Raw genomic sequence first — 27957 nt, forward strand, 5'->3', positions numbered from 1 at the left:
TGGATGTTAATTGGGAACTAGTTTGTCTTTCCCCAAAAGAAAAATTAGAACTTTCAAGATTGAAAAATAACGAAAACTATGAAAGTTTGTGCTTTGTGTAATTATCTTACAAAAAATTGTTAAAATGTTGAAAGAACGTTCAAAAATAAATGCTTTAAAAATTTTATCTGCAACGCATGGAAAGAAGAAGGAAAAATGTATTCGTTTTTTGGTGTTCTTGAAATAATACCAAGTTCTCACTTTATTTTATTTTTCTTATCTATTTCATTTCTGGCGCAATATTTATACCAAAAACAGCGATAGACAACGTTCAAAGGAAAAAAAAAAGTTATTGCAGAATCCAGAACCAATTAGCTCACAGCAGCTAACCACTCTCAAATATAACGAACTTTTGTTGGTTAAATTGTACACCATATTTGAACCCTTTCAATACTGGACCGATGCTAGAAAAACAAGCAGAGATAACCTTGCATCAAACCTTTGCAGTCAAACCAGAAGGCCAGGTTTCCTACCACAAGAGTGGTTTTTCCAACCATCAGAAAAAAAAAAATCGTGTTAAACAGGAAACAGGCAAATCTTCGTTCCACCGTACATTAAAAATAGTGCCGTAACCGCCTATAGATCTATCAACGCAAACATGAACCCAATAGGGAGGGGCGTCTCGCAGAATTCTGAAACCTGGTTAACTCTACTTATACAAAGACTAGTTTGCTTGGTTTTCTTTCCGGCTGCATCTTTACTTGCTTTGTAAAGAAAATACCTTTCTACGACAGCCAGGAAAACAATTCCTGATTTCACATCTAACTCCATGAAAATTCCAGTTGCCTTGCCCATTGTATGGGGATACTCTGCCTAAAGTACAAGTTAAATCAACCTGTGGTACTATGGGTACTTGCAGGGACAACAGTCTAGACAGAAGATTTCTTAAGAATTCAATCTTGACAAAGCTCAGACCAAATGCCAAGTTTAATATGTGGTTAGTAGCAACAATTCCTAATACATGAAATACTTGCAAACTTAACTATAGCAAAGTATTTATCTACTTAGAGGAACTATACATTTCATAACTTATAATAGGAAAATGGTAGGGAAAACTTGAGATCGTTTTCTTGCCAGAAATCAGTACGCAAGATATACAAGGAAGACCTTTTACAATGTGAGATAGTTACAAGTAACTGAAGAAGCAATCACCTCGCTTGAGCTTGAACTTTTATTCTGCACTTGCACATACCACCTGAAACACAAGCACCAAAAGACTGAAAGCTGAAGGATATCAGCAGTCACCAGTGCTATAGAAGTCATCGTCTGAATCAGGGTGGTTCTGGAGTCCCTGCTGGTAACGGGTTCATGGACCTTTGTTTGTCCTTTTAATTGACAGTCATCAAGCTTCCGTTGATGCATGACTTGGAAGGGATGTGCCATAGTTCCATAAATCACTAAGTTCATTGCGCAGCCAGCCCAGTACAATCGTAAGACCTGGAAAATTGCAACAAGCAACATAACAGATAAGCAAACAACTCTTAGAAAACAGGTCACCTATTATCTTCTCGATAATCCAACTGAGAAGAGATGCGCTCGATACCTAATGTACATGGGACCAGGTAAAGAAGAGCAGGTTGGCCATGGCCATCCATTAAATATAAGGCCAGATACGTGAGAAACAGACCTGCATTGATATTTTTGGAAGATATATAAGCATGAAGCCTTCTTAAGAAAAAGAACAAGTATGGATTTTAAACGTATGTGTATGAAAATAATGTTTAGAAGAATCTCCTGCATATGCCTATGTATGTTTCATCACAAATATATACTCAAAACTGTCTGCCCTCGGAATCAGGATTTTAGGCATTCTTTGTATGCACACATACCCAAAATTCAAATGCAGCATTATAAGAAAAGGCCAATACTGATGATTCAGTAATTTTGCATGCTTAAGAAATTAACCTATATGGCTGTATTCAAGTTCTCCGGCAACTATGTGTAGGTCCTAAGGTTATGTCAGCTCATTGTTCTGTAGTATGATGCTGTTAAGTTGTCCCTCAGTAACATCAAGTGCTATAATTTTTCACCACTTTGTAAAACTAGAAATGACCGACAATAGCTTTTTGTGCTTCATTTCTTTTCCTTCAATTAAGTGTCTAATTTCTTCCTTAGCTTTTGCAAAGCATGATTCACATTATCAGCAAATATTAAGAACGCCCTCGTTGCAAAATTGTCCATCAGGAAAGTCTCCAGAAAGAAAAATTGCCTCCTCCGACCCAGCATGACTCAGTTTTCACAAGGAAAATGACAGTCCGCCAGTTCATTGCCTTTTCCTCATAGGCAAGTCTGTTTCACCTCCCATGCATGTAAAAGAATGTCTGATTCGTATGAAAGAGGTAGGATAAAGCACATTTAGATACTTATTGTAGAAAACTCAATATTGATAAGAATGACAATGGACACACACAGAATAATTTATTCAAGCAACTAACGACTTTCATAAGTTCAATGGAAAAGGTCCACCATAAAAACTGAAAAAAAAAATCACTGAAGGTATTTATGGGGCAATAGGGAAAAAAAAGGAAATGAACACTGACCAACTCCATAGCCAATTGTTAACCAAATAAAATAACCATTCAGGATGTCTTTCTTGTTAAGTCTATCATATCTGCAACAGGGGAAAACAAAGATACAAATAGCAAACTCCATGAGCAAAGAATACCAAAGGTCCTAATCACAGATAGGTGCAAAAAAATAGAGAACCATCAACTAAGTGAAGTATATATAGAAATGCCATGTCGTTAACTGATACATGCCAACCCTCAATGGTCAAGTAATGCAAGAGTGGGAAAAAAAAATGAAGTGCAATTTTTGTATCATGGAAGCCAGGTAAAACAACAAAAAATGAATGGAAAAACTACAAGTACACATAACATGAGAAAAAACAGATGGAGCCATGGGGCTTCTAAAGCGTCAGAAGCAAGTACACGGATCCTGGCAACCCAAACAATGCACATCAGCTGCTAAAATAGATCGACTGAAATCTCACAAAGTGGTTGTCAAAAATTTGCCACAAATAAAACCAAGGAACGACACTAGTCCTCACAGGAAATTAGACATCATTAAGATAAGCTTGAAGCATTAAAGTGCTGAAGTACGAAAAAAAACTAGTGCCATCTATTAAAGAATTCAGGAAGCTGCCTCAAGATAAAAAGCAAAATTTCAGGACATCACATCAACACTCCGCAGCCACAAATAATAGTTCACTTCTTCTGTGCCTCACTATGGCCTCATCTTACAATGTCGCTGGATTTTGGTTTTCAGATGCCTTCAATCTATTGTTAAGCATATCTTTGCAGGATATCCCCACACTAGTGAACTAGTGACTAATCTTTAGGATCGGTCTTCAGTACGTTATACTGAGACTGCATTTTGCAGAACGTCTTGCTGTCAGTACTTGTGTCCAATGGAGTGGATAGAAACCTAGAAATGTCAAAGCTTCTGCCTGTCACTTGGAGCCAGACTGTGAGAAGTTGAATTCTCAACCAATGTAAGCTAGTAAACCAAATTTATATTTTATTCACCATAGTTAAATCTGGACCGAACATGCTATTCCAGCATCAAATTCCACATGCAGCAAGGATTGAGTCATGAATTCCCCCTAATTGGAATCTGAAGTTTGCAATAATATAGTTCCTTTCTAATGATTTCAGGGTGGAAGTTCTCCACTATCCACCACTGGCTGATTTTATCATACACAATTATATAAGCATCATCTAAATGAAATGCCCAAATAGCATCCAACTCTTACAAAAGGAACTACACATGTACTTACTGTATTGTCGGGAGTTAGACAAGATGTTCAGAAGGATTGTAGCTAGGCTTACACTACAAGCATGAAGCATGGTTGATAATGACACATGCCTATTAGCATGTAGCAACAGGACAGCCTCATCATTTCAGGTATGTATTGTAAATTGCTATTATTGTTAAATCATTATCCCCTTTTCTTATGGAGATATTTATGAGAAATATATAAAGACATCCCCAGAGTCAACCACTGTTAATGCTCATCTTTGCAGCTCAGTCCCATTCTTTCTCTATTTTCCTTCCCAGCTTCATATCGCCGGATTTTTTAACTAGGTTATTGAACTCCATAAAATATTAGCATAGCTTCTTGGTGGGGAAAAATAAGAATAAAATCATGCTAACTAGCTGTTAGGCACAGTACCAATAAGGCTTGTGTGGGGAGCCTGTCATGCATTTCTCAGTTTCAATCGTCAGTCTTTTTGTGTTTTGGGTCCTTTGTTATGACCCAGGGAGTCAGTTAGCCTGTAGTCAGGTCGGATGGACAGTCCAGTTATGGAATAAACCCAGCTCACGACACTCATAAGGGGAGTTAACCCTAAAAGGCTAATGAAGAATTTGAGTCATTAAGACAAAACTGGGCTCTATCTCCCGTGTGGGTGAGTGTGTAAATAGGAGTTAGCAAGAACAGCGCTAACAACTGGTATCAAAGCCAATGGGCGATAGGGTAACCGTGAGGGATGCCATGGCTGCCATCGATGCTCATCGAACCATAATGGAGGAGATTGTGGAGACGGTGGATTGGCAATTCTAAGCAATGGAGCGCCAGCATCAGGAAGCAGACGCAAGGATAAGGTCATCCCTAGCAGAGCACCAGTCCCTTGCTGCAGCGATGAGGGAGCTTCTACAACAAGGTAGAAACACCCCCTTCCGGCCCTAGTAGTGAACACACAGAAATAGCAGCACCGACTAGGAGTCCAAGAAAAAGGGGAGAGGAACATACTCAGACTCCATCACAAGGTACGCCGAATCCTGCTTCATTTGTACAGGAGAGGGGAAACAGCCACGGCAGAGTGTGGAAACCAACAAAGATAGATTTTCCACGATTCAAGGGAGAGAACCCTCTAAGTTGGATTTTTTAGGCCGAATAACTCTTCGAGTGCCATTGAATCATCAGAGATCAGTGAGTGAGCCACGCTGCGATGCACTTTGACGGTCCAGCAATCCGCTGGTATCGGTGGCTACTAGCGCAACAAGGAAAACCATCATGGGAGATGTTGATCGGAACGATGAAGGCACGATTTGCTGCCATCGATGCTCATTGAACCACATCTAATGTGTGTTGAAGGACAACTCAAGGGTCGAACAGTGAGTCTTCTGGTAGACACTGGCTCAACGCATAACTTCATATGCGAAAAGTCAGCAAATCACTTGGATGCAAAGTGGAGATGCAGCTTGTGTTTGACGTAGTAGTGGGGGATGGCAGCACGCTCAGATGCAAGGGCAAGTGTGGGCATGGAATGCTGGAAATCTAGGGACACCAGCTCCCAGTAGAGCTATACACCCTCGCTATGGCCGACACAGACCTGGTACTAGGAATCCAATGGTTGAGGAGCTTGGGAGAGGTCATTTGGGACTTCGTTGGCATGAAAATGCACTTCAACAAGCAGGGAGAAGGAAGGTCGACATTGGAGGCGATGCCGCAAAGGCAAAGTGAGGAGGGAATGAGAGTCAACAAGCTCTTTCTGGTGAATTAAAAAGATGGGAGTTGACGCTTTTGCATCGACTACAAGGCCTTGAATGCAGTCACAGTGAAGGATAGGTAACATGTACCGGTCATCGACGATCTTTTAGATAAACTTCATGGAGCTGCTTCCTTTTCGAAGCTGGACCTGCGTGCCAGATACCACCAAATTTGAGTGGCAGAAGAAGACATTCCAAAGACTGCATTCCACACGCACAGCGGCCATTATGAATTTAAGGTTATGCCACTTGGGCTAACCAATGCTCCAACGACTTTTTAGTCATTGATGAATGACACCTTCCGACTGTACCTCCGTAGGTTCATTCTCGTTTTTTTTTTTATGACATCTTAGTGTTTAATGAAGATGAATAGTCACACTGCCAGGATCTACGAGTGGTTCTCACGACACTACAGCAGCACTATCTACACACAATGCTGACCAAAACCAAATGCACCTTTGGAGCTTCCCAACTTACCTACTTGGGGCATGTTATTAGTAAAAGTCAAGTGGAGATGGAGGAAGACAAGGTGGAGGCAGTGTGACAGTGGAAACAACCGCAATCCATTAAGGAACTGAGATCGTTCCTGGGGTTAGTGGGATATTATCATAAGTTTGTCAAAGGGTTTGGGCTTATGGCAGCACCACTCACCGAGCTGCTCAAAGGGGACAAACTTTGTTGGAGCCGAGCAGCAGAGACTACTTTTAACGCCTTGAAGCAAGCCATTATGTCTGCCCCAATCATGCACATGCCAAATTTCAATACCATTCACTGTTGAATCAGATGCTTCAGATCGGGGAGTGGGAGATGTTTTAAGCCAGGAAAAATATCCGATAGCATTCATTAGTAGAGCTCTGGGGCCGTCATTCTGCAACTGGTCTACCTACGAATGTGAATTAATGGCGATAGTACTAGCGGACCTCATGGGCAGGAAGTTCGTGGGATCATCACAGCCTGCTACAACAACAGTCGTTGTCCCCAACCCTCCAGAAATGGATTTGCAAACTGATGGCCTTTGACTTTGAAGTGAGATTTAGAAAGAGGAAGGAAAATATAGCAGTCAATGGGTTGTCGCGTACCTGCGATCAGGAAGGAGGAGTCCTAACCACTATCATTGAGGCCCATTTCAGTCTGTGGAATCAGATCAAGCAGGCCCATCACATGGCAGATTCAGCACAGCAGGTCAAGAAGAGACTCCAAAGCTATGTCACATGGGTGCGGATGCGATACAGGTGCGGATACAGGGATACGGGTGCGGATACGGCAATTTTCAAATTTTTTGGATACGCGGACATGGCAACATTAAATATTATAAAAAATGATACGATTAAAAAAAACATTAAATTAATAGTTCACTCTTACAATCTTGTTAGAAAATGTGTTTTATCACAAAAGTACTGAATATCTGAAAGGATTGTTCATGGAAATAATTGGATGCATCATAAAAAATTGTCAAAATGAAAAAAAAAACATTAAATTAATGACTTATTTTTTGCCGTGTCCTAGTCGTGTCCGCACCCATATCCCCGTGTCCGCGTGTTGACACAGATACGTGGGCTATTTTGCCGTGTCCGTGTGACATAGCTCCAAAGCAATTCGCAGAAATGTTATCAGTATGAATGGCAAGATCCATACATATATTATAAAGGGCGTATCTACATTCCACCAAAAACGGATTTGCCACAGCTGCTCATGGATAATTTCCACAATTCTAAGGATGTCGACCATGAAGAACTGCAAAAAGTGTATAGGCGTACCAGGGCCACGTTCTACTGGCCAGGGATGAAACGAACTATCAAGGAATATATTCATAGGTGTGAAGTCTGACAGCGAAACAAACACGAAACAAGGAAGCTTCCGAGACTGCTGCAGCCATTACCCATTCCAAATCAAATCTGGGAAGACATTTCAATGGATTTCATTGAAGGTCTTCCTAATTCCAAGGGTAAGTCAGTGGTCTGGGTGGTGGTCAACCGACTATCCAAATACGCACATTTCATAGTGCTGGCTCATTCTTTTACAGCCAAATCAGTGGCACAAGCATTCCAAGACTCAGTAGGGTGGTTACATGGCATGCCACGCTCCATTGTGAGCGATAGAGACTCTTTTTCTTGAGCACATTTTGGAAAGAGATTTCCAACTACACGGGACAAAACTGCAAATGAGCACGGCCAACCATCCACAATCAGATGGTCGGACCGAAACAGTTAACAAAAGTTTGGAGACATACCTCTGTTGCTTTGCAGGCCAACCAAAAGCTGGGCAGACTACCTGGGCCGAATTTGCATATAACACAGGAAGGAACTCCTGTTATAGGTATTTCCCCTTTTGAAGGTGTGTATGGCAGACCCCCTCCCGACTTACGCAAGTACCAGCTAGGCACTGTCAGGTAAGAAGTGGTGGACTGAACCCTTTGGGGAAGAACAAAAGGCACAAGTTGTCTCCATGATTTGTAGGCCTCATGAAATTGAGAAAAGAGTTGGTTCACTAGCCTATGAACTAAAGTTACCCAAAGGGAGCCTCACATATCCAGTCTTCCATGTCTCCAAACTCAAGCCATGTTACAAGGTGCCCACAATAGCTCAGGCACCAGCGCTAGAGGACACTCGACATTTCGTTCAAAACAAAAACTTAGGAACACACAACACTCACACAGTAGATGGGAAAAAGGGGATAGAATGGCTAATCCAATGGTCAAGCAATGACAATCTACCTGCAACTTGGGAACAAGCAAAGGACACTCAGAGGCGATTTCCAGAGTTAGCACCTTGAGCACAAGGTGCTTCGTTGGGGGATATAGTTGTTAGGCACAATATCAATAAGGCTTCTGTGGGGAGCTTGTCATACATTTTTCAGTTTCAGTCGTCAATCTTTTTGTGTTTTGGGTCCTTAGGTATGACCAACGAGTCAGTAAGCCTGTAGTCGGGTCAGGTGGACAGTCCAGTTATGGAATAAACCCAGCCCACGACACTCGTATCTATTGTAAGGGGAGTTAACCCTAAAAGGATAATGAAGAATTTGAGTCATTAAGACAAACCTAGGCTTTGTCTCTCGTGTGGGTGAGTGCATAAACAGGAGTTAGTAAGAACAACACTAACATTAGCATGGGAAACTCCAAATCAGAGTGCTTCAATAAATCAGAACCATACAACATGGGAGATACTATGTCACACAAGGGTGGTTGTGGATATGGCATTTTTCAAAAGACAACATAGGTGCAGTGTGTGTGTGTATATGGGTGTATGTGTGTATGTGTAAGGTGTACCTGAAGGCAAATGAAACAAGAAGTCCAGGAAAGAGAATGTCCCCAAATCCAATCATATCATATCCACCCCAAGGATCAAAAAAGCGAGGAATTCTTAATAGCATAGGAAGACTTTCACCACCACTGTTATCACCCCGAGCAACCTGTATAACAGACAATAATACAAAGAATTTAGTGCCACTATAAAATCTACCAATCAGCATTAGATCCAAAAAATACACAACATTTGGCATATGAAAGAAAGAAATAAGCTTGAGAACTACGTATGTAAATCCTATATCATGTAGGTGTGCCTGTCGAATATATGGGTGCATGTGTGCACGTGCATATGTGTGCATGTGTATGTTTGCATAAAGAGTGTGTGTGTGTGTCTATTCCACAGATGCATGATATGAACAGAGTACATAGATAAACATAACTCATGTACACACATACAAATGCATATTTCACAGCCTTTGGCCGGTTATAAAATATTTACGGATTATATCAACACAAAGTAAGGGCTATGGAAACTCAACCCTTTCTTCATTACCTGTATAAAATGAAGAAATATGCAACAAGCCAAACAGAAAATGACCAAAAGAATATGTGGAAATTTACCGCAATCATTACACTTTCATGGAAGAGAAGTGGTGATATGAAGACCCAGAAAATATCATAGATGAAAGCACAGCTCAAAAGTACCGAAGCAACCTGAAAAAGGAACAAACATGTCAAACCAGAAGTAATATATAAAATAGAGGAAAGAAAGAGCAAAAAAGGATAAAAGATCAGGGGAAACAATTTACCTTGATGTTGGGTAATCGGGCCATTTGTAAAACGGTTATCATCAGAGAAACACCCTGCCATCAGGTAATTTTAGTGATATTAGTAAATGCAGGAGACTTTCATACTGACAACATCAATCTTGTAAAGCAATAAAATCTTGGACAGAGCTGGTACGAGCCAAGGTCAGGCTGAATCACCTTAACTAGCCAATCAGTAGTTGAAGTTAATAAGTCATTCATATTTATCTTCATCACTTCTATCAAGAGCAGGCAACACTAATCAAATGTATAAGTGTCATATGCTTTTCTTCACTAACTTGGATGTGTCTTACTGAAGAAGTTTATTTCTGAGAAGAAAATTAATCATGCATATTATGTTCATTACTTGAACATTACTAGCTTAATCCTATGTCAAGTCTAAACCAGGATGAGCTACAAAACTTTCCAGCTTTAACAAATAAACGAGAAACTGTCTTTGGTAAATTCATTGAAAGATGATTTCTTTCTTTTTGATCTACAAAAATGCATAGTGTTGCCTATATTGGACGAGTCCAAGACTCCAAAATTAGATATATAGTTTAAGGTCTTAATAATAACTACAAATTTATTTCTCGAGTAAAAGTTACAAAATAAGCTAAAAAAATTAGGAAATTATTTCCCATGGAAGCACATGAATTGCAATAACCATAAGTTATACAACAATGTCAACAAAATAACAAGTGACAAATGTCATTAACAAAAACATAAAAACTCAAAGTGCCCCTACTAACTGAACTTAGTAAAGGCTCGAACTGTTGTCATATTTAATGAAGATGCTGGAGAATGTGACTGCTGGAATGATGGATAAAGCTGTGGCCACATTGGTGATTCTTGCTAGCAATCAGGAAGGCAAGTTGGCAATAGGGCAAGCAGAACTTATAACTGTTCTGGTGGATGCGATGAAAATAAATTCACCAAGAAACATGGAGAACGGTGTGACTCTGCTGCTTGTTCTGTGCACAAGCAGTGAACGCTACCTAACAGTTGCTCATGGGCTGGGGTTGGAGGGAGTGTTGAAGGAACTGACTGAAACTGGCATCCAGAGATTAGCAGAAAGCAGGATCCTTTCTGGAGCATATGTTTGTACTTATTTGATTCAGATCTCATTTTTTATCTAAGTTGTCAACATCCAAATGAACACCAGCCAAGGTTCTAAAATGTCTAGTCAAGACCAGCAGGTTTGAGTCCGTCCAAGTTGGTTAACTAAAATGAAAATAATAGAAAGATATAGAAACCCAACGAGATACACAGAACGATGTACATAAAAAAAAAAAAACAGAGAACACATATACAAATATACAGGACAAACATATACACAAATGTTAACATTAAACACATATATGTAAAACATATGCACAGACGGGTATATAGAGATACAGAAACACATGCACAAGAACATGCAAATATATATATATATATATATATATTTGTGGATTTCTCCATCTGTGGACAGAGAAATCCTATGCCCTCTCACAGCACACTATCCGATGCAAGACAACATGTGGCCATATGGATGGAACTCAAGATGGCCGGAGGATTTCAGATATATATCTATATATATATATATATATATATATATATATATATATACTTGCTGGTGAAAAAGGAAACTTATCTTCTTAACAAAAAGGAGAAAAACATCTCCAAAACTGACCCAGAAACCTGCTATGCATTCACCCTCTAGCATGGACTAGTCAACTTAGTCAATGGATGACAAATCCGTGGTCCATGACTTTACTGACTACATGGCCATGGACTAGAAAGGAGACTATCCACTAGGGTGACTACTTAATTGGTGGACCAACTAGTCACTTAGGATGATGACACAACTTGTGACATCATTATCTACCATTGGAGATAGGGTCAATCTTCCAAATCTCGTCCAAATTTTCTCTGATACGGCAGAACCAGACTTTGGCTGACCTTGGACTGGCATGGTGTTGAATACAACCAATGCAGTTTCAGCTGCATCAGGAAATAAACTTTAAAAAATAAAGGAAACATAAGAAGTAAGAAGCTTACTAGAATATCTTGTCCAACCCAGGCATAAGATGCATGCTGATTTGCAGCCCAAAATATAGCAAAAGCTGCACAAAAAGGTAAAATAACAACTGACAATAGCAAAACTTCACCAATCAAAGGAATATTAATTGTCTTCTCGCCACATCCTCCACACATCCTGGATGAAATAATTGAGTATCAGATCAGGTAAAGCACCACTCCATGAAATAGACTGTCAAGCCATGACATACCTTGAGATTAGTGTCACTAGGCATACATGCATTCCCTGAAAAGTAAAGAACCTTTATTAGATGGTTCAGGATCCACAATAATGTGAAGCATACAACAATGAACCATGTGCAACTACGCAGCCACCACCAATTAGCAATTCACCTAAGTTCACCAAAAGCTTTCTGTTCTACAGTGTTTCCATCTCACAACGTAACTTCCATTACAACTGAAGAAACAAAAGAATCCATTTATAATTAAAAAGTCTTTCTTTTGAAGCATCTGCATTTATTCGAGTATCCTTCTAAAATAAAAAAAGCACCCAGCAAACATAAGTACTATTCTCCCATCGCTTCATCCATCTTCCACCCAGATATTGATGCACTTCTGTGCAACTTTCTCTACAGGATGCTTCTGTATGATATGCTCATCAGTTAAACTGTTGGCAGTCACTTCTTGTCCATATTACATGGGCATGAATGCGGAGGTACAACGCATGTATGAAGTGTGCATTAATTGCATAAGTATTAAAATTAGGTACGAGTGTAACATCCAACATATGGAATGGTTCAGGAAGAGTCGTGTCTGAAAAAAAAAATTGAAAGAAAACGGACTTGATATAAACATAAAATTAATTACTACCTTCTGAGTCCTTGTTTATATTATTTTCTTAGTGTATACCTCAAACCAAGCAGGCTATATGACATCTTAGTATTTGCCAGATTGGGTCCCTGGGTGAAATTTTAGTCTGGTCATTATAAGCATCATCAGAATCATGTTCAACTCTCAAACCTAAGTTCCAATATATGACGATGTTTGCCCTTAAGGAGGGTCAATCATAACATTTTACCTGCGGAAACAACTTGGGAATAGTCTCATATTTTAGAAACTTAAAGAAAATGAAATTTCATCCATATTTTATCACCTTGTGTACTACTACTTAGGTCTTCTGGACCCCAAATCAAATCAAGCTAAAGGGTAGGATGGATTCACGAGACTCAGCCTAATTGCTACTATGGGAGAGCGCTATGCATGTTCATGGAAAAAAATACATACAATATACAACAACATTAAACTTAATGAACAGTTTTGTATAACATCGAAAGCACCTGCATGCCAGGTTCATAGAAGTATTCCATGTTATATAGTTGCATGGATTAAATGAGCAGCTAAATTTGCTGCATCTCTATGTAAACGTGAAGCTATCTACATGCTTGCTGCTGTTAATCAATTTAGCAATAAATTAACTTTTCTTCCGAAATAATTCAGTGATATTTAAGTCAACCATAGTCACAAAAAATGTGATGCAAAAAATGTGAAAAATAAGAAGAAACACTAAAAATGTGTTTTTCTTTAAACAGCAGAACAAAAAACGCAAAAAGATGCATTTTTTTGCATTTTTCCCCTTCTTTCATTTTAGGCATTTTTTCACGTTTTTTAATGTCAGGCTACTTGTTTCCATTTTTTTTTTTTTTGTTTCTTGCTTATCTACTCATTTTTTTATGTTGCCTTATTAGATTCTTGTGTATTTTAGTTTTCCATAATTTTTAGGATTTTTAATTTTTTAAAAAAATTACCATACTTTTCCTGTTTTTCCCCTTTTTTCAAGCTCACTATATTATACCCCAAGAAAACCTTGCCGTTTACAATGCAAAAACGGTATTCGTGACTAAGCATAACATTTTATGAAAAATGGCTGTCTTGATGAAAAATGCCCAAGCTGGGGCAGTATAAAGCAGGGTAGGCACCATGAAAAGGAATAACCTTATGAATGTTTTAGAAGTAAACTATGAAAAAGTTAAAAACCTTAAAATTGCTTGACAGCTATTAAACAGAACACAAGATAAATTACAGAGCAATCACAAGCATGGAAAAAGCAAGAATTTACTGATAAAAGATGAGAAGAGACCACACTACAAGAAGCAATATCAGAAACCATAAGAAACTCAAGTTTCAGTCCACATGAACATACACATATTTAAGGATAACAAACAATGTGCATACCTCAATGCCCCCAATGCAGAATAGAACAATAAGCAGCCAAATAAACCAGGAAGACATAAAATAGTATAACAGCATCAGAAATGCAGATGCCAATATTATGAAAATGACAGCTCCTTTTGCATTGATGTCAAGAATCTCCTTCTCAGAATCATCCTTTACAGTTGCTCCAGAATTGTGGGTATCCTAAAGCAAAACAAAAGAAAACATGTAGTTCCAGGCATATTATAAGTTTAAAGCAGAAAAGGAATCTGTACAGTAATGCAGGAGTGACACCGGTGTATGGAATATGGAATATAAAAGAACGTTATCCACCACGTAATACAACCATGCAAGGGACATGAAACTAGCTTAGTAGACCTAACCATGTTTCATGTGCCAGTAACACTTCAGTAATCCACATCAGCATAAGCATTGATCAATCTAAAATAAGCAAAATTCTCTTTCACAATAATAGACTTGGCAACATGAAACTAAAGAGGTTTTACTTAGTTCATGTCAGGAAGCAGATATAAACAATCAGATAAAACATGCAGGCAACCAGGAGACCAAACATGCAATAGAAACACCGAAGAGATATTTGGTCACACTTTCACCACTGTAGACCTGCCAATCTAAAAATCTTATGGTATTAGCCACCCTCAACAGCAAAGCTTAATCTGGCTCTCTAGTTTGAAGCAAAATCTGCTCAGGTCACATTGCCTTTTATCCCATGCAAAACATTATCTCCTTATATATGAGTCATCTTAGAAACTCCGAAAAAAAAAAGGTTATACTTATACCATCTTATCGCCAGACATATCATAATCCTAGAACAACTACATTTTTTTCTATTACTATCTTCTTCACGGAAAGATAAGTCTGTACCTTGGATAAAAGGGGAAAATCTCATGATTCACCTGCTTGTTTTCTTGAAATATTTTCTTTAAGGAAAAAAAAATCATTTTTACATAACAAGATAGTTAATAAGGAGTTGCAAGTTGATCACAAGTTTCAAAGAAGTGGGACTTCTATCTCTAAGCTCATTTACATGATATCCATCATCAAGCAAATTTGGTAAGCTCTTTTGGATGTAGCAAAAAATAGGCAAAGTTCAGGATCTAGGTCTCTTTTCAACTTTTTGAGATTTAAAAACATTTCAATATGCAGTTTTTTATTGATTTGTGATTAGCAAATAAATAATACAATCTGGAATTAAATCTTTGAGCTGCCTTCAGCATCCTGGCTAGGCCAAGTCTCCTGGCCAGGCATCTACCAGACCTTTCGAAGACCTGGTTCCTAAATATGAAATAAGTCCTTTTGACAACATAAATGCTCAGGTTTAGCCATCTTAGATCATGAATTCTCAGTCTAGAAATTTATGCAAGATCACAATTTTATTGGACCAATTTCCATCCAGTCAACATCTGGTACCCGATCCAGAATCAGGTTTTATCATTTCTAATGGCCTGGGTGTAGCATCATAACATCCATCATCACATCATGCTGCTAAGACTTTCTACGGCCACATTAATTCTTCTGGTTCAGATTTACAAATCCTTCAACATGGCAAACTCTTGATATGCTGAATGGATTTCTGATGCAAGGACATATAAAAAGGGCAAGGTAGACAAGAACGTGGAAAAGTACTTCTACCAGTATGTGGGACAACGTCAGTAACATGTTAGTAATGGATCTCCGATGGCCACAAGAAGAAAGGAAAACATGAGGAGGAAAACAGGACAAACTAGAGGATCATATTCAGCACTTTGATATCATTAGATTCCTCATCACTTGTGATGCAAAATGAAAGCATAACCAAGTCTTGTAATTGGATCTAGTTAGATTTTAGTACTTGTAAATGGATCCAGATCCACAATCCATCCCTTTCTCTATATAAAGGGACGTTGGTTCATTTTGTAAGGACAGTCAATCAGTTGAAAGAAATGAAATGCAATCTCCTTTTAGTTTTCTCTGTTCTTCTTGTTCATTTGATCATTTGCTTGAGTTTTAGTTAGTTTAAGTTTAGTTTTAGTTTAGTTGTGAATGCAGTTGGATTAAGATTCGTTAATCTTAATTCCTTCTTGCATCAATTGGAATCAGAGCGAGGCTTTACGAACATGAAAGACGAAGTTCAGCAAACCTTGCTGACTTTAGCAAGGCAGGAATCTAATTCATCTTATATTAGACAAGGAGCTGCTGCTTTAACGAGAAAAGTGGATGGATTGGAAGCCTCTCTCGATAGATTCATGGACGAAATCAGAGAAATATTCTGCTCGGCTCTATAGAACGTGCAAATCGTTCATGGACTTGTTGTTGCAGACATTCGTCCGGCCATCGGCGCTTCTGATGCTGAAATGAGAAGAGGCGAACAGTCATCAAGGGTCCCATCAGAGCCCCCTTGCGTTCGTCTGGAGGAAGTGGAGAACCAGCTGCTTCATCTTTTTTCCATCGACAGACGGAATCTACAGCCGCGGGTAGACTGGAGGCAAGGAATCCAGCCACCATTTCTTCGACCGGTGGAATAGCCGGAGCTACAAAGACTAACGGCCAGAAAGTTGCTGATCCAATCTCGGTTTGGGGGCAAAGGGTGTTGGAGATGACCGTCGGTCATCAGTATGCCGGAATGCAATGGGCGAACCTTCCTTCAACTCAACAACTTACGCTGCCAGCAGCCAGCCTTGCCGTCGCCGTGGGTGGGCAACCGGTGGCATGGGAGACAATGGCGACTCAGTTCCCGACTAAAAGAAGTGCAGAAAACGCTGCGGCAGTAGCAGAACCTTCACTTTTCCACCTGCTCGTGTGAGAGACATGGTGGCCCCGACATCCGAACCAGCTCCGCCCATGGAATCACTGCCCGCCGAAGGACCGAAGGCGACAAGTGGCTAGCCGCCTTCCGTCCTGAGAGAGGATGGTTGGGCGGCGGTGGGTGCCCCACTCCCGCCCTCTGATTTTCCCCTTCCACCTCTGTTTGAGGCAAAAAGGGGGGAACTCGAGCAGCGCCTCGATCTACCGCTCGAGGATTTGGGCCGAACCGAGTTTTGGACCCGATTCGGGTCTGTATCATCTAATTCACGGGTATAAGGGTTCGAATATGGATCCAAATCAGTTATTTCCATCATTTGAAACTGGATCTGATTTGGAGATGCCCTTAGATCATATTGAAGCTTGTGTTCCTTCTCCAAAGCCACCACCTAAGCCGCTACCTTAATCATCAACAGAAGATAGTGAGCGGACCACCACTTTAGCATACACATGCCCGCAGTGGGACCTTTTGTTCAGTAGATCCAAATCCTCTAAGGTGAAGAATCATTTTGACAGAATGAAAAATTTAAACTCGTCGAGGACGACTCTTCTCCAACTAGGGGAGTCTGATGCAAGATGAAAGCATAACCAAATCTTGTAACTGGATCTAGTTAAATTTTAGTACTTGTGAATGGATTCAGATCCGCAATCCATCCCTTTCTCTATATAAAGGGACACTGGTTCATTTTGTAAGGACAGTCAATCAGTTGAAAGAAATGAAACTGCAATCTCTTTCAGCTTTCTCTGTTCTTCCAATTAGTTTAGTCATTTGCTTAAAGTAGTCTGCTATTTTTCTCTCTTGTTCTTCCCTTTCCTAAGTTATAATTAGTGTTAAGCATAGTTTTAGCTTAGTCTTGAATGCACTTGGATTAGGATCCGTGGATATTAATTCCTTCTTGCATCAACTTGGTTGAGGGATAACTTAAGCTTGAATTAGATATGCTACCACTAAAAGTTGGAAGACTATACAAAAATGAAATGCTCAATGAGCTATTAAAAGGCTAGCAGATCTCTCAGTCTTCGCGTGTCTTCATCCTTCTGGCAATCTACGTGAAGCTGAAAGGCATAGCATGTTAGGATTTGACACATTTTTTGTAGGGATCTTTGTTAATATCTTTATTTTGCTAGTTCTTGTGTTTGCTTTTTTTTTAATGTTTTTTCTGCATTTTCTTCCTCTGCTGAAAGCCCAGCAATAGAGCAGCTGGGATCCCCAACAGCTATTTTTCTACCTGTTGGGACCCTAACAGCTGTTCCCTTGTGTATCTAAATAAGGGCTTCTTGCCCCTTCATAAACGACGTAAAGTAAGATTCTTTGAAGCTATTCTTATTGTGTTTAATTAATTTTTTATTGCCTTAGAGCACTGTTTCTATCTGTGAGAGATTTTTCTTGTATGTGAAATATTTCTATCTACATTTTCTTTATTATGTGGCTTGGGCATGTGACTGTCATTATTCATTAAAGAATTCAAGAATACAGGTTTGTGCTAGAATTTAAGGACTAGTTCTAATGTAAGTATGCATATATGTTTTTATATGTACTGTCATATATCTTAAACTCCTAGTAGTTTGATGTATGATTTGTATATATAAATATATGTATGTATGCATAGGCCTTTATGTATTTATTTTCTTTTTATTTTTTTGTATTTTTCTGTCTATTTTTTTATTTCCTTTTTTGATCAGCAAGTGAGCTAGTTGTTGGCTGCTCCCATCAGCTAGAAATCTAAACGTTGGAGCTGCCCAACAGCGAGCTCCTTTTCTCCTTCTTCCTCTTTTTCTTCTGTAAACAAGGGACTTGGGTCCCTTGCTTTGTATGGGCTTTACGGCCTGGTTTTGTATTTTATTTGAGATTAATTAGAAGTGTTACAACTCTAGTTTGAGGTTTCTCCTTATGTGATTTCTTGAAGTGGCAGGTATCTTCAAGAGTGTGACTCTTGAAGTATTTCTATTCTCAAGTTGAGGCCTGGTTTACAGTTTGGACCAATATGTCTCATTTGCTTACATAACTTCTCTTCCATTTCAATAGATAAATGCTTGAGAGCACCTTATTTGAAATAAGCCAATCAAAGACTCCATGAATGGAAAATAATGTAGACCCAATCAAAGCCTCCATGAATGAACAACAATGTAAGATCTAGGATACGAGGATTAACAAGACAAATGAGTTGGTAACATATCTAGTATAGCATGACACTAAAACATGTCATGAGGAGAACAGACAGCAAAACTTTGTAAGCCTTAGCACAATATTTGCACTAAGAATATTGAGAAAAAACTACTGTTGAATAACACTCTCATTGAGCAGCAGTACCCTTATCAATATCAAAAGGTTACATGCAAGAAAGTGTGCATGCATACTACAGGATGCAACAAAACTCTCATTAACAAAATGAGTAGAATGCAAAGCAAGGGAAAACACAAGGGAATTGGATAAAATTTCATAGAACAGACAATAGAATTGACCCTGAAGCTCACCTTCTTTGTAAGCTGATTGTAGCGTTCATCAGTTTGTTCACAAGCAACAAACTCAGGCCAAAGTGAAGCACAAACAATGGTGCCAACAGCAATCACCCATAAGAAAATCTCTGAGAAGTCAACAACTGGTCTCTTTGGAGAGTACAGTGACATTTCCACTGCAGTGACAAGCACAAGATCCATGTAAGGCTGCCAAAGCATAACAATCAAGTAATAGATTATACCAGAAAATGTACATACGGTTCCCAGTAGAAATAATAAACTAATAAAATCAGTTAATTGGAACGTTATGGTACGGTGGCACCTGGAAAGAGGGAAAGAAAATTCCAATGGAATGAAATAATAGAGATCTACGCAATGAAACTCAAACCAGGTTTCAGGATGAACCAGATATGGTCTGACCAATGAGGGTGTGTTTGTCGTGTGTGAATTACACTGTTCAAGTGGGATCCCAATCCATATTTTGGAAAAAATCTGGAATGGCAACAAACAAGGGAATGAAATCCCGGATTTCAGATACAAAACATGGATTCCTTTCCATGGATTTCAATCACACGCACGAGGGATACGATTAAAATCCCTGAAAATTTTTTTCCCCATTAGGGCTTGTGTGATTTCTCTCTCTCTCTCTCTCACTTCTTCGTCCCTTCACTGCCTCCATCTCCTGCCCATGGTAGCGAACCTGGGCAAAATGCATAAATGGCAAAATCCATACCTCCCAGTGACTGTAGGATGCAGCCTTCTCATCATAAGTTTTGTATCCCCCCTCATGTTCTTTCTTTAGCCATCATTGATATGTCACAGATCCGAGTAAACTGTCCCTCTCTCTCTCTCTCTCTCTCTCATATGCATAACTGCATACATATATATATATATATATATATATATATATATATATATATATATATATATATATATATATGCATGCATGTGTGTGTAATCAAGAAAACTAGTTCACAGTGTGTATCTTTATCATGTCTTTATGTCAGAAAAGAAAGAAAAGCCCAATAGCGTTTTCAGTACAAAAAACATACATGTGTGCATGTGCGTACAATCAGTTGAACCTGTAGCCATACTATCAATTTTCTCATGTGCATGCAAAAATTGAAAGGACAAATGGACTCGGTTGTCAATAAAAAACAAGCACAGGAATATGTGTCATCAATTTTATCATGTGTATAAAAAAAATTGAAAGAACAAAGTGGACTTTGTTGTCAATAAAAAACAAGCACAGGAATACGTGTATAATCAGGCAAACCTGTTGTCATAGTATGCATACTTATCACATGTATGGGGCAGAACAGAAAGAAAAGATGGGTAGCATTTTTGTTACAAGACACACACATACACGTATTACCAGGTACACCTATTACTATGGTACATATTCTTAGCATGCCTATTGAAAGAACAGTTAATATTTTCAATAGAACACCTCCAGTAAAATATACAGCTCACATCGGAAAATTTTATATTGACTGGTTTAATTTAACCACCTATAAGGAGTACGAAACTTCAGGTGAATGAAAATGCAGTTTGCAGTTCACTTTATGAGAAAACTCCAACACCCTAGAGGTGAGAAATAAATACACAATCTTAAGTTCTCAATATGTGTATTTGGATTAAAAATGTGAAAAACCAAAAAACTAACCCTTCTTCCCCGCAGCCAAAGACTGTTGGAAGGCATCCCCTGCTGATTTAGGAATCATGACAACAGGAATTGTAACGTTGATAGAAGTATCATTTTCAGTGCAAACCATTTTATAGAGATCTGCAGAACATCACAAACAAAAATCAATAAAATTAACTTTAGATGACAACAGCCAATATCCAGAAAAATAAAAGTAAAATAAGAAAATTCAAACCCCTAGACTGCTAGAAACACAAAAAAATAGATGGCCAACAAGGTTACCAAAACCAACATTCAAAGTATCAGAAGTATACCTTCTTTGTCATTCATCACAAGTAATCCTGCAGCACCTTCAGCCTGTGCAACTTTGGCCTTAGTTGTGAAGGTGCAATCCCCACGCTTCACTAAGAGAATTGAACTGGAGAGCTACGCATAATACAACATGGTCAATGAAAGGTGAATGCAACAGGGAAAAAATATGTAAGAAGATGTGATGTTCCCAAAAAAAAAAAAATAGAAAGGAATGGAAAACAAAGACCTTGAAGCAGAAAAAATTGCATCATATGCAAAATCTTTTCATAGAAGTAGACAATTCGGGATATCCAAAGCCATTCAGCAATAGACCCAAACCACACATAAAATAGGCCATCGGGCAGTTGTAGCAAATCAACACTCCTTGAAAGAGAACATTTGTGACAGACAATTACTATGTAACACGGACACTTCTAAATGGTAGAAGTACCCGTGTCGACGTGATATGACCTATGTCACATAGGTACGGGTACAGGTGCTGGTAGGGGTACGAAGAAGCAGGTACAGTACGGCATTTTCGCCAATCTTGGTACGCAATAATTATATATTTTTAATTCCAAAAAACAAAATTGATATCATCACATCATTAAGACAATGCTCCTTTCATAGTTCCTACATATAATCTCATAAAACAAAACATAAATAGACTAAGACAGTGTTTTTTCTTTTTGTGGTTTGGATCGGTTCTGCCCAGCACCGTTCGAAACGTACCCAGTCGTACCCCCGTACACCTGTACGGTTACGTGAATATTGGACAAACCCAATAAATTCATGAGATTTTCATTTTTGGCAAGATTTTCAAAATCTTATGTTTTTTACCTTTTTTGTTTTATTTGATTTTCTCATAAATATCGTGAGAATTTTTGAAAATCTCACAATACGTGTGACACAGCATAGCATACAAAGAATCAATGAATTATTAGTACAAAAACTCGAACAAAGAATGCAATGCCATATTTTGTCTCAAAAGTAGTTAATGATATGTCGAAAACTAAAGGCTCTACTTACATAGTTCTTCAGAAAAAAGTTGTTTCCTCTACCATTTCTAGAAGCATAACAAAATTCTCTCCAAATGGTACCTAGTTCTGAATTACTATGATCCGTGGCATTACTTGTAACCCTTGCAGGGAGGTCAAAAAAAAACCCAAGCAATCTAACATGGCTTTGGACTTCGGACCCACTGAAAATTGAATTATTCATTTGATTTGTAAACCAAAAAAAAGGCAGGCACTATATATATATACACAATCATGAATCAAGATGTTTATTAAAGTAAACATCAAAATTTCAAAATATATTTGAAACATTTTTCTGGAGAAACAGGAAAACATGGTAATTTTATTTCACCATTTTTCCAAAAGAATGACCTTTTATGTCTCCTTATTCTTTATTTTCCATTATTTTGAAAAAAAAGTGTCAATAAAAATTAATAACCACCAGTTCTAAGAACTCTGATCACTATGTGTTTCTCCTCTCCCCCTTATTAAATTATAATTACAAGAAGAGAGAAGTGAAAAGAGATAGACTGGGAAGTCAAGGTTGTAAGGACCATGCAGGTCTGTGTGTGCACGCTTAAACAGTTGACACTGGTAATAATAAAAGCATCGCAGAGAAACAACTTGAAAAACACTCACCTTTAACGATGAATTACTACAGCCATTTATTGGATTTGCCAAAACAGCATTCAGTTTCACAGCTTCTTTCTCGTGAGTTGGCAAGGGAGAACCAAATCTAGCACTAAGCCCAACCATGCTTATGCCTTCCTCACCACTAACCCAGTTCTTCACCTTAACCTAAATGGGGCCACAATGCAGGCATGACACATGTTAGATGAGAGCACTTACAGATATTATATGAGTTCAAAAAACAGATAGAACCATGATGCTAGTAAAGGTTGAAAAATGATCCAACTGTCCTTCCGTGAATAATTAACATGTACATTTGGAAAAGCAAATAACTGTAGAATAAATTGCAAAATAATATTGAAACAAAAATGCGAGAATGAATCACTCTTAACATATTATCCAATTGGAAAACAAAATGTGAAAGGAACTCCTAAGAAGGCGCACACACAAACAAAATTTGGTCATTTTAGAAGAAAATGGTCAAAATTAGACTGCATTTTAGTAGTATAAAGTCAACTGCACATGAAGAGAGAAATGTCCTGTATGCATTTGAGGCAGTGTTCTATTAAAAAGCTTTATTTCACCAGGTAGTGGAAAAGCAATGCTATTCTCAATCTATACATTGATAGGTCAATAGCAGGTAGAAAAGGGATCGAGCATTTGGTTAGTGATCAAAACCTATTTCAGCAGCATGTATGCATAAAACTGGATAAAGGCTGAAATCATCATTGGATCTCATATCCGTCTTTACATGTCCTGATCCGCACCCTAATGACCCAAATGTACTTGTCAATGTTATTCTTCTGGGAAGATTAGATAGCTAATTACAAAAGGAATCTTCATGTTACAAAAAATTGGCAATTAATTTGTTGCTTTGCAGAGTCATGGACAGTGCCCATATACAACTGTTTTTATGAAGATTTAAAGGACCTGCAGCCATGAAGACACAGCTGCACGACTGAAACCTCCAAGGACAAGAATCAAAGTGCAATGTCCAAGTAACTCGGATCAGATGACTCGGCTTGAAATCTTCATTGCCCACTGAGCTGAAGAATTAATATGATGTTTTTGTTGGCCACTTTGTAACTCCAACATATTCAAAACAACTTCTGTTGATACCGCTTACACTAGCGACATATGAGACCCCTGCCAATAAAAAACTAGTTCAGTGCCCATCCCCAAGGACTAGATTGTCGGATGAATTCTAAGCTTCTAACCATGTGACGGATAGCTTATCCGGTTAAGAGACTCTCCCTCACTTTGACCAGAAAATGAGAGAACACAGATCATTTCTTCAGGCTTTATCATTTCTTCCAGGACACGCATACATCTTATTCTCCAGTTCTAAGAGACTTGCTTTAGGCACCAGCTATCGGGCGCTCCAAGAAGCACAGAAAGCGAATCTCCCACATAGAAGTGCTGGATCATGATGGTTGAGCAGATGGCTTGGCTGGGAGCAAAAAGTAGACGCTTAAGCTTGTCTATGTAACCACTTTGAACACGTTTATAACAATCAGCTTGCACCTTTCTCATCTATTCCTGGCATTATCTGCAACATGTGGTTGGATGTTCTTCTATGTACTTTCATCAGGTGGCCTGGAAGCATTTTTCTCCACTCTGTATGCGTTCATTGGTCATATTGGCGACTTCATACCACTCCTATATCTCATGTCTACTTGGCTTGTTGTAATAAATACGACATCTAATCTCTTAAATTATTAGAAAAAAGAGGGAAGGAAATCACGGCTGTCAAACAAACACCACATCGCCTAAGAGAGCAACAAGACAAAGACTTTTTAGAGACAAGCAAACACCAATAGATGCACGTAATCGAAGCACATAACTTCCACATAACCAAGCAACAGAAACACTACTAGATAGCACCGAGGCCGGATTGCTGCAACCTCACTATGGCAACCTAGAAATCCAGGAGATGCATCACAAAACCAATAGCCCCAGTCTCACCCATCAGCAACGGAAAAACATTTAAAGCAACAAACCCTAGTTCTCGAGTTCTCATCAACTATATTCCACTGACGAAAGTACCCAAGAAAACCCCAAAATCGGACAACACTAACTTCGAAAAAATTGCCAAAATCCACCACAATCAAACAAACAGAACAAAAAGATCGAGATCAAGAAAAACGAATCCAACCAGTTGGAACTTGTTGCTGCAGCCAGGAGATTTCGGGGTCCCGTCATCATCGTTCCAGACGTCGTCCCCGCGCGCAATTCCCAAGTAGAGGAAGAGGAAGAGGAAGAGGAAGAGGAGGGATCGGAGGAGCCCCATGGATTGGGATTCTTTCGTGATTCCACTTCTCCTCCGTCAGAACAACAACCCCACCAATCTATCGGAGCTCCGGCGCAAGGATTCTCCCACTGTTCTGACTATTCCGCCGGGGAGGCTTTCCTGGGAACCCAATTCCCCTTCCTCTTCCGCTTCTACTGCTCCTTCCCCCACCACGTCGTCTCGCCGACACCTAGAAAGGTCGTTGCCTGTTAGGTTGACGTGACGACCAAACTTACTCGACGAATGGAAAAGAACGAATCACCAGCATAACTCTCAGAGTCAGACGTCTCCGGTTTTCGCTGAAAATATCGGCACCGAAAATATCAGATAAACTGTGAAATGTTTATTCTTCTCGAGAGATATCGAACAAAGCAACAAGAATAGATAATCAACGTGAAATTTAATGTTATAAGATGCTCAAGTTCTCTTGCAGCTGTTTGGAGTTGTTACTGGTTAATGAATTTGTTACAATCATGAGCGAATTAGGAACCGAATATATCAGATAAATGAAATTTAAAAAAAATTGAGGGGAGGGGGCCAAGATAATTTTATTGCAGACTTACAAGATACTATGTTACAGGTTTTATGAACTCATTAGAGCAGATTTATAGAACATCCAAAGGAATTATTGTCATTGCCAAACAACTTGTTAGAAGCAGTTTGGTCACAGTAACTGGTTCTTATTATTTTATAAATCCACAAATTCATGAAATTTTGTTGGAAGAAAAATCGAGATATTTGTGATTGTGTTACCATAAATCGCCTCAAGGGGCATAGCGTAGCTGGTTGAGCTAGGGGCCTGTATTAAGGCAGGTCTCTAGTTCGATTCCCGTGGGCGCTATGTTCCTGTGTCTTAAGGCGGTAGGGCGCGGCATCTAAGCTGAAGGGTGCACTGTTGCTATCGCTGACACCGACGCAGCTCAGGACCCCGGAGGCAGGGGGAATGGGGGGGCCTTCGGGCCTTTTTCGGGCGGTGGGATTAATACCCCTTGCTCACCCGGAGATATTGGTGATTGTGTTACCATGACTCTCAACATCCGTTGTTTTTTACAAATTGAAGCGGATTATATAATTTGGATAAAATTAGTAAAAAATCACGAAGCACTAAAGACAACAATAGTTTGCAAATGACATCTAGGCTACGTTAACTCAATGGGGTTTTAATAGAACAAATAATTTTAAAAGTCATTTTTACTGATTATGTAATTAAAATTAAGGGCGTACTTGAATGATATTCCTATATGTGTTTTGCCTCCAAAACATCATTTAAGGTATATTTAAATGATGTTGGAAATTGGATTTGAAAGGACATGACTAATATAGCCTTCACACCACTCCGCCCCCCCACACGTTAAATTCCAGAAATTGGTTAAAATATTAAGCTATCATAAAACCTAGGTTTAAACAAAACAACTTTTTTAGAGTGTCATCCAAACACAATGTAATATTTAAATATCAAACTATGTTGCTAGATTTTTATTTTAACAATCTCTATCTTACTTTTCTTTTTTTTTATATATATATTTTATTTTCACAACCATCTTTCCTAACTTAACACTGGTAGACTTTATGAAAGGAAACTTCAAACCCTAAAGCTAGTTCATTTTGGGTTTTGAATATATATATATTTATATAGTGATTCCGAAGTTTTAGAGTTACTCACCATCTAACCAAAACCACCTCATCTAACATGATGGAAGGTTCAAAAAAAAAAAAAGTGGTAGGTATTTGTTGGTAACTTTTTTCTTATAATCGGAGTCACCTAGCTCTATCCAATTATTCACTTGACCCGACTATAAAAATGAAACTAAGAAACAAAGGGACAGCTCTCAAAGTATCAATGTTTTGGCACCAACACCATATAACGCTTGATAAATGGAAATGCTAAGTATGCACCAAATATCATGAGTTATCTTTCTGACCGTCTACTAATGCACATTGGTTTGGTTTACTACTAAAATTATATTTGCTATTTGTGAAAATTAATTCAACTTGATTAATAGCTTGCAATGTGTCGTTTTTTTAAATTGCAATTATATGTATAACACTTTCGAAGTCATTAATCAAGTAAATTACAATTAGTATTTTAATATTTATATATAATTACTTCGTCTATTACTTGAATTATGTATGTAGCTAGGTACATTGTCAGATGTTGCGGAATGAAAAAAAAAAAGAGGCAAAAGGATGTTTAATGCACTCTAAAAGTGACGGCTGTGATGGCATTTGATATGAAATTTCATTATGTACTTGCTGGTTGTGCAGGATCAGCCACTCACTGATTCAAGAGTTCTATATAATACTAGAAGTGCTATTTATGGTGCACTCAAAATCTGTGTACTTTTTTAAAGGAGAACGTTTTTTGTTACCATTGGAACTCAAACAATTGTTTGAGGGTTTTCTGGCCCTCAAATGCATCCATTGTTAGAAATAAATAATCTAGTTCAACTTAAAAAGATTTAAAAATGATCAAGTTCAAAATGTTGTCGACCTTTTGATAGTGCAATTGTAATCGTTGCATCACATTTTTTCCCATCAAGAAAACAAAACTTTCTTGCAATCACATTTTTTATGCATTTATCAATTGTTAAGAAAGTTTGAAAGATCCTCATTTAAACAAATAATGAATCTTAGGTCTCCAATTATAATTATGATGCCATCAAACAAGGAATCTCAAATCCATGTTAGGAAACACAGATTTGAGATACAAGGATTTAAGACCCTATGATCTCAAATCACCTCAGAGTTAAAAGGATATATCAAACACAACCTAGATCTCCGATCTAAAGCCCATCCAAGCCCAAGCCAATCCATTTTAATCCCAAACGCCAATTCAAACCCAACTTTAACTTCAAATACAAATCCAAAACTCATATCTATTTTCAAACCCATACCCATAACTAACACCTAACCCTAAACACAAGAAATGACCTTAAATTTACTAAGGTCTCAAAACAACATTAAGAGCAGGAGAAGGAACTACTTGGACCTTTCACAACCCACCAAATCAA

The 27957-nt window shown here is 38.5% G+C and overlaps 1 protein-coding gene across 1 annotated transcript; it reads right to left on the minus strand.

Moving 5' to 3' along the window:
* Positions 1-974: 974 nt before the first annotated feature.
* LOC116249854 (signal peptide peptidase-like 2) lies at positions 975-25214 on the minus strand. Its single transcript, XM_031623157.2, has 14 exons — positions 24812-25214; positions 22666-22824; positions 21034-21145; positions 20741-20860; positions 19093-19250; positions 13837-14019; positions 11856-11890; positions 11626-11782; positions 9586-9639; positions 9398-9490; positions 8798-8940; positions 2580-2650; positions 1583-1666; positions 975-1476 (listed from the first exon to the last, which is right to left on the minus strand). Exons 1-14 carry the CDS (start codon positions 24944-24946, stop codon positions 1382-1384), a joined length of 1599 nt encoding a protein of 532 aa, XP_031479017.1. The 5' UTR covers positions 24947-25214; the 3' UTR covers positions 975-1381.
* Positions 25215-27957: the final 2743 nt, after the last annotated feature.

The sequence above is a fragment of the Nymphaea colorata genome, chromosome 3 (assembly GCF_008831285.2).
Source record: "Nymphaea colorata isolate Beijing-Zhang1983 chromosome 3, ASM883128v2, whole genome shotgun sequence".
NCBI classification, from domain to species: Eukaryota; Viridiplantae; Streptophyta; class Magnoliopsida; order Nymphaeales; family Nymphaeaceae; genus Nymphaea; species Nymphaea colorata.

What these genes read in the sequence shown, in the direction of transcription:
- LOC116249854 (XM_031623157.2), bottom strand. Translation starts at nt 24,946, where the DNA reads ATGGGGCTCCTCCGATCCCTCCTCTTCCTCTTCCTCTTCCTCTTCCTC. An exon ending in GCAGCAACAAGTTCCAACTG is followed by an intron (nt 22,825 to 24,811) that starts GTTGGATTCGTT and finishes GGCCCCATTTAG; the next exon opens with GTTAAGGTGAAGAACTGGGT. An exon ending in ATGAAAGTGTAATGATTGCG is followed by an intron (nt 8,941 to 9,397) that starts GTAAATTTCCAC and finishes TCTGTTATACAG; the next exon opens with GTTGCTCGGGGTGATAACAG.